Source organism: Medicago sativa, chromosome 1 (assembly GCF_051527215.1).
Source record: "Medicago sativa cultivar Bolivia chromosome 1, Bolivia_mono, whole genome shotgun sequence".
Taxonomy (NCBI): domain Eukaryota; kingdom Viridiplantae; phylum Streptophyta; class Magnoliopsida; order Fabales; family Fabaceae; genus Medicago; species Medicago sativa.
In genome coordinates, this window is record NC_140749.1 from 74,385,694 (window position 1) to 74,392,405 (window position 6,712).

The following is a 6,712-nucleotide window of genomic DNA, read 5'->3' on the forward strand; positions in this document are numbered from 1 at the left end:
CTTTTTCAAAGCACCTCCTAAGAATTAGAAATATGATATACTTTTGTTTTTTTTTCTTAGACTGAGCATGTGTTTGCTTTAGCGGTGGGAATTCTAGGTCAGACCAAAATCACGGCAACAATCCACGTTTGTAGTGAAGCTAGGAATACTAGCTTCTTAAAATCACGTTGAACTTTGCATAGGGATGAGAGAATGTATCACCAAATGCCAATCCAAAAAAGCCATTAATTTAATGTATATATGTATGTGTACTTGTGGAATGTCGATGTTTTTCGTACACATGAGATTCGGGTTTTAGGAAATTGAGATTTTTCTTTTACGAATCTACATGTCTTTATTAAAATCAATCGTACATAAGGAGTTTTCAGACACCAAAAATACATGACTTTCACTATAGAAATTCGTACTTTAGTTCGTCATGTAAAAAATCAACCGATATGCTAACCCTAGCGGTCTTTACGCTCGATTATTTCGTTGTTTGAAGCTTCTAATGCAATTGACCAATCAGTATTAATATCAGAATCAGTTTTACTCTTAACAAAGTTTACATAAAAACTTATCCAAATTAAGATTCGCAATCACATCATAATCAAATGTTCCATCCTAAGGACATTTTGAATATTTTGTAATTTCTCCAAGCTCTTCATCATTAACATGGAATTGTCTTGTTGATACATGCATAAATAGATATCTAAGTTACCGTTGTATGGTCGGCAGATACGACTTATTCCGAAAAAAAGAGAAAAATAAACACAATACTACATAACTCATGGTTGATCCTACAAACACATCCAATAAAATACAGAGCAATTACATAAACCTTATTAACCTCCTCAATATTTCACCTAAGGATCAAGCATTATTTCCACTTGCAGGCCCTCCTAGTGTTAAAGCCAAACCTTGCAAGTCACTCCTGATTTTATGTTCTCCGGGTAAAGACACTGTATTAGTTCCTTTTATGATTGGAGACGGTCGAGCAAGTAGTGGTTGCTTTAGGGCATAGCACGGCTCTAAACGCGAACAGTTAGTTACTTTCTCTGAATTCCTCGAATTATCCACATGATTTGAGTTCATGAGAGGCTGACTTGATGGAAACAAACAATTTGGCTCAGCTACTCCTGCTCCCTGATAGATTATTCATTTGTTACATAAATCGTAGTACTAGGTAACTAAAAGATGTCACATTATATTTGAAAGCAAATTTCAAAAGCTTACAGGTGCAAATAAAACTCCTCTGAAAAGTCTCCCATTCACTACTGCAGTCATTAGAAAACCTGAATCAAAGGCTCCATCAATTTTGCCAAGAACTTCGGTACCAATCTAGGATTCAAAATCAAAAGTTAAAAAATAAGTAACTGAGATTAAACAACAGCAAAAAAGAAGAAAATCTCATCATAGTGAGAATTTGAATTTTGAAAGCAAAGGATCTACCAAGTGTTGAGTGTATCCGCGTCCGGCAGGCTTCGGTTCTAAAGCTTGGAGTCGAGCTCCTTTTTTATCTTCACCAACATGAAGATATTGTTCTTGCTTTGGTTGATGATCCATTACATGAAGATCTTGTTGACTTATTTGTGTAAAATTCTTCAGAAATCTCTTGTTACTTGAGAAATTGTCAAGTTGACAAGTGCTTGGAGTTTTATTGCCTAGTTTGACTCGGCGATATCGCTGAAAATCCATGGCAGAAGCATTTGGTTTTTGACCTGGAGTCTGTTCTTGATCAGATTGAGATGGAGATGAATGCTGAGACAGGGAAAGAGAATGTTCTTCTTGTTCTGATTCAACATCCCACACCTTTGTGGCAGCAATTCTCCTCCTCTTCTGTTGTGAAGTTCCTGCATAACATTACAAATTTAAGTCGAATTCTTGAGTGTCTTTTATGCAAGAAACAGTCTTAAACCTACCTGAATCAAATTGACACGGTCGTGCTTTCTCTGATGCAACTCCATAACCCCATTTTCCCAAGACTTCCACATCATTCCCGATACGCGAAATTTTCTGGTCCAAAACACATTATTAGTTCTTTTTTCAAAAGCAAGCTATAATAATGTGAACAACTTGTGCTAGTTGTTACTTGAAACAACATTGCTACATGAAATATTTTAAGAGTTTTTTATTGACAAATAAAAAACATATTAGTATATTCTTTACCGTGTTTGTATCTACTCCGCCATCCAGGATGGTCTTCTTTTCTTGATTCCAATAACTTCCGAAGACTTTGCACCCCGATAAGTTGTTATGTCCATTTGGATGCTCTGCTGCAAGCTGCAACACTAACAATTCATTCAAAGGACGTTCATCTTCCCCACACCTGCTACAAGTCAGAGACAGGCTATCATAATGAAATCCTGGAAACTAACATTACCACTAACTTACTAACATCCGTCGATACAAAAAGAGCTGCTAAGGAATAGGATAAAGCTAATTTGACGGGGAAACCTACCCGCCATATATAACAATATCGGTGTCTGCAACAACAGCGGTATGAGAAAACCGTCCTTGTGGCTGTTGACCATGTATATCAAGTTGAGACCATAAACAAGTGTGTATGTCAAACACCCAAATGTCGTTGCAATAACGTTTATCTCCGACCCCTCCAATGATGTATACCTGAAATAAATCATCACAAGAGTAAGTGGTAAGTTTAAAAAAGTACCATATATAGCATAAGTAATTAACGGCCAATTGTTCGTGAAAAAAGGCTAGACGGACTATGTAAGTAACTTCACAATATTTTTTTTACGCAATCTCACACTTATTACGAAATTTAGTTAAGTATACGATTAACTTCTTGTTCTTATAAAATCAAACATATGTGCATTTCTCAAAAGTGTTATTTATAGGAATTTGTTCTAGGAGAATAAAACAACAATGGAAAATTAAAATATATATGAATTTAGGAGTATTTTAGGAATGACATCATAAAATACAGTGAAAATAGTTAAATTTGCTTATATTTCATACTGAATGAGTAAAATCACTTGCCTTAGTTCCAACATTCACAGCTGCATGACCTGCCCTGACTCCTGGTGAAGAACCTTGATTTTTCAACTGTCATAAAAAAAAAAAAATCAAACAAATTCATTATATTTTAAAAAATAAAAAAAAAATCATTATTTTTGTTAGAAAACTCAAACAAATTAATTATATTGAAAATAATGATTTTTGGTCACTAGGTTCCATTTCCATATGAACAAATTATAAGATTGAGAGAGAAATTAAACCATACCCTAGTCCAAGTCATTGTTTCAATATCAAGCAAACTTACATCACCATGATACTGATCACCACTATCTCCACCATACACAATAAGCTTATTCCCAATAGCAAGAGTACAATGACTATCTCTAGGAACAGGCACATCACCTTTAACCTCAGGAAAAGAACTCCATCTCATAGTTCTAAGGTCTAAAATATGCAAATCATTTAAATAATTTGCATCACCTTCTCCACTACCACCAAAAATTACCAGTCTTTCACCACCAACAAGAGTAGCAGTGTGACTTTCCCTTGGTGAAGGTGGTATCCCTTCACATTTAGGCTTAATCCATTCTTTGGTGTAAAGATCAAGTATATGAGTTTCATTCACTTTCTTGAACCCATTTGTACCACCAAAAACTATCATTTTGTGTCCTACAAGAACAGCACTATGGCTATCTCTAGGACCTGGCTTTTCACCTGTTGTAGTAACCTTGCTCCATTCCATTTTGTCAAGGTCCAAACATAGTACATCACTAAAATGTAATCCTCCACAACATCCCTAAAATTAAATTAAATCAAATTAGTACACATGTAACGTTTAGTTACTTTATCATAAAAAATAAATGAAATGAAAATGTGAGTATTTTAAATTTTTTTTCTATATTAAGATAGCAAAAATATGATTGGAAACAAAAAACGTATTGTCGCACTAATTAGAGAAAGAAAAATGAAATGAGTTGATTTGTCTAGAAGTAATATGTGTGCTGAGAGAAATTAGGAAAAAACTAAAATTGAGAAAAGAAAGTGTTTTGGTTATTAACCAAAGATAGAAGTTGAAGACAACAAGTACTACTGTACTAAGAGTTTATGAAAATATTAATCACATAACGAGAATGAAAATTCTGAAAATGACAGAACTCCAAAGAAGTAATAAACTTACGAAAACTTCAGAAGACACCATTAAACACAGTGTGTATATATTCAGAAATAATATGTTTTTGAATAATAATAATACTTCATACCCCAAAAATATACATAAGTCTTCCAGAGAAGCAAGCAGAGTGACCCCATCTTTGAGAAGGATTAAAACCTAAAACCTTGGGATACAGCCACATTGCTTTCTTCTTAGGAGTTTCAGCAAGAAGAGACTCCATGAATAATATGTGGAGTATTTGTTTTTTCTCTCTCTTTGTTTAAGAAGAGACTCTGCTGTGATTGTGAATGTGGTAAGAAGAGAGTTGAATGAGTTGAATATTTGAATACTCGAAGAGAGTGCTTGACAACGATGAAATAATAACAAGAGAGAAAGAGAGAGTCAAAAAAGAAGAAGAGATGAAGAAAGGAAGTGATGTATGTATACTATCAACTATCAGTATCAGTAGACATGAAAAGATGGGCGCTTTCAAGTCTAAATCACTGCCAACCAACAGCAACACAAGATGGTTGTTGTCAAAACCACATTATTATATTAATTGCTAATTAGTCACTTTAGTCCCTGAATGGGAGAAGATTCGTCACTTTAGTCCCTGAATGAAGAGAAATTGCAAAACAGTCCCTGCATGGTCAATTTCAGGGACTAAAGTGACTAACGGAGTCTACATTCAGGGACTAAATTGACTAACGAAGTTTGCATTCAGGGACTAAATTGACTAACAAAGTCTACATTCAGGGACTATTTTGCAATTTATCTGCATTCAGGGACTAAATTGACGAATCCCTTCCGATTCAGGGACTAAAGTGACTAATTCCCCTAAGATCTTTTTTTAGGAAATTATTATTATAAGATCTTCATAATAAGTGTCCTAAAAACATTATTTAAATAAACTAAAATAAAAAATTTTGTTTTAAAAATACAATACAAATCAAATACATCTAAAAATCATAAATACATAATATAAAATATAAAAGTTATTATTTTTGGATGTTTGAACAATGCCCAAAAGACATTTGTTAGTATTTTCTTTATTATTATTATTATTATTATTATTATTATTATTATTATTATTATTATTATTATTATTATTTCCCTCTCTAGGTATTAAACATTATGTATAAGAAAATGCTACCAAATGTCCTTCCGATTAAATTGAAAACTTTATATTGGAAATTGTGTAATAAACACATTGAAACGTTAAAAAAAAATTATATAAAATTTATCAATTGTTTATATATATATATATAGTAGAAACTCTATAAATTAATAATGTTAGGACCAGAGAAATTTATTAATTTAGAGACTTATTAATTTATCGATAAATTAATAGTTATTAATTTAAAGAGTTTTTAAGTAATTATATTATACATACCAAACAAAAAGGCAAATTAGTCTATGCCTCTTAGAATTACGTTGCAGCGAACCTTGAGACTCAACATAAATTAGTAACTACTGTGTTCGTATACATAGGAAATCAATAATGACTTTTGAAGTACAGTAAATGTAAACAAGAGGAACAAATGTGTTCAATAGAGTGTAATATATTTTTTTCAGTTTCTATTAATTATTAATTTATGATTTTCTTGGGACCGAAAATTATAAAGGGATCTCCCGAAAAATTATTATCTTATTATTTTATCGAGTTTTTCAATTTTTTACATTGGCCCAAGTCGGGACCGGACAAATTTATTATTTTAGAGAGTTTATTAATTTACCGAATATTAATTTAAAGAGTTTCTACTGTATATATATATATATATATATATATATATATATATATATATATATATATATATATATAGGGTTTTGCTAGAAGCCTTCCATGAATGTGTTTTTTAGTAATTCACACCTCAAGGTGTGATTTCCACTTTTTAGTTATAACTTTGCTAAATGACACCTTCATAAAAATTAGTTGGTGTCTTTTAACATATGCTAGTAGAATAACTTGCTAAAAGACACCTTCATAAAAGGTATCTTCTAGCAAAAACCCATATATATATATATATATATATATATATATATATATATATATATATATATATATATATATATATATATATATATATGAAAATGTTAACCTGTGCCTTTGGAACATTAGAAACTAAACATAAAAAAAAATCTTGAAGTGTACGGTTAATATATTAAAAATTTAAATTTTTATATTTTCAATACAAAAACTATCTTTCAATTCACTTTTTAACTTCGTAACCACTGTTCGTTTATGAGTTTTGTTGACGTGTGTGGATATTAGTTAAAGAATTCATTAAAAAAACTTTATCTTAGATATAAAAATTATTACTTTTGTATTAACAGTAATTATTCACTTTTTCATAAAAACTTATTTCTTTTACTATTCAAGAACATTCATTAACATTTTTCAAAATATAAATGGATATCGATCCTCTTTATATAATACTTCCTTCGTTCCAAATTATAAATTGTTTTGGAAAAAAAAATTGTCTCAAATTGTAAGTCGCTTAACAATATTAATAAAACAATAATGTTACTTTTTTATTACACTCTTAGCTATTTATTCCTATCTCTTCTTTCAAATTTTTCATTATCTAATTCATACCATTT

General features: G+C 31.1%; 1 protein-coding gene across 2 annotated transcripts; it reads right to left on the reverse strand.

Annotated features, from left to right (window-relative positions):
* Nucleotides 1–621: 621 nt before the first annotated feature.
* Nucleotides 622–4,515, reverse strand: LOC146957340 (uncharacterized). Of its 2 annotated transcripts, none has more exons than XM_085735925.1 (9): nt 4,221–4,515; nt 3,227–3,757; nt 2,983–3,048; nt 2,441–2,607; nt 2,149–2,308; nt 1,902–1,995; nt 1,432–1,832; nt 1,216–1,320; nt 622–1,125 (listed from the first exon to the last, which is right to left on the reverse strand). In XM_085735925.1, exons 1-9 carry the CDS (start codon nt 4,350–4,352, stop codon nt 853–855), a joined length of 1,929 nt encoding a protein of 642 aa, XP_085592051.1. In that variant the 5' UTR covers nt 4,353–4,515; the 3' UTR covers nt 622–852. The 2 variants fall into 2 exon arrangements, with proteins under 2 accessions (XP_085592051.1, XP_085592044.1); XM_085735918.1 differs by having other exon boundaries at nt 2,149–2,311.
* Nucleotides 4,516–6,712: the final 2,197 nt, after the last annotated feature.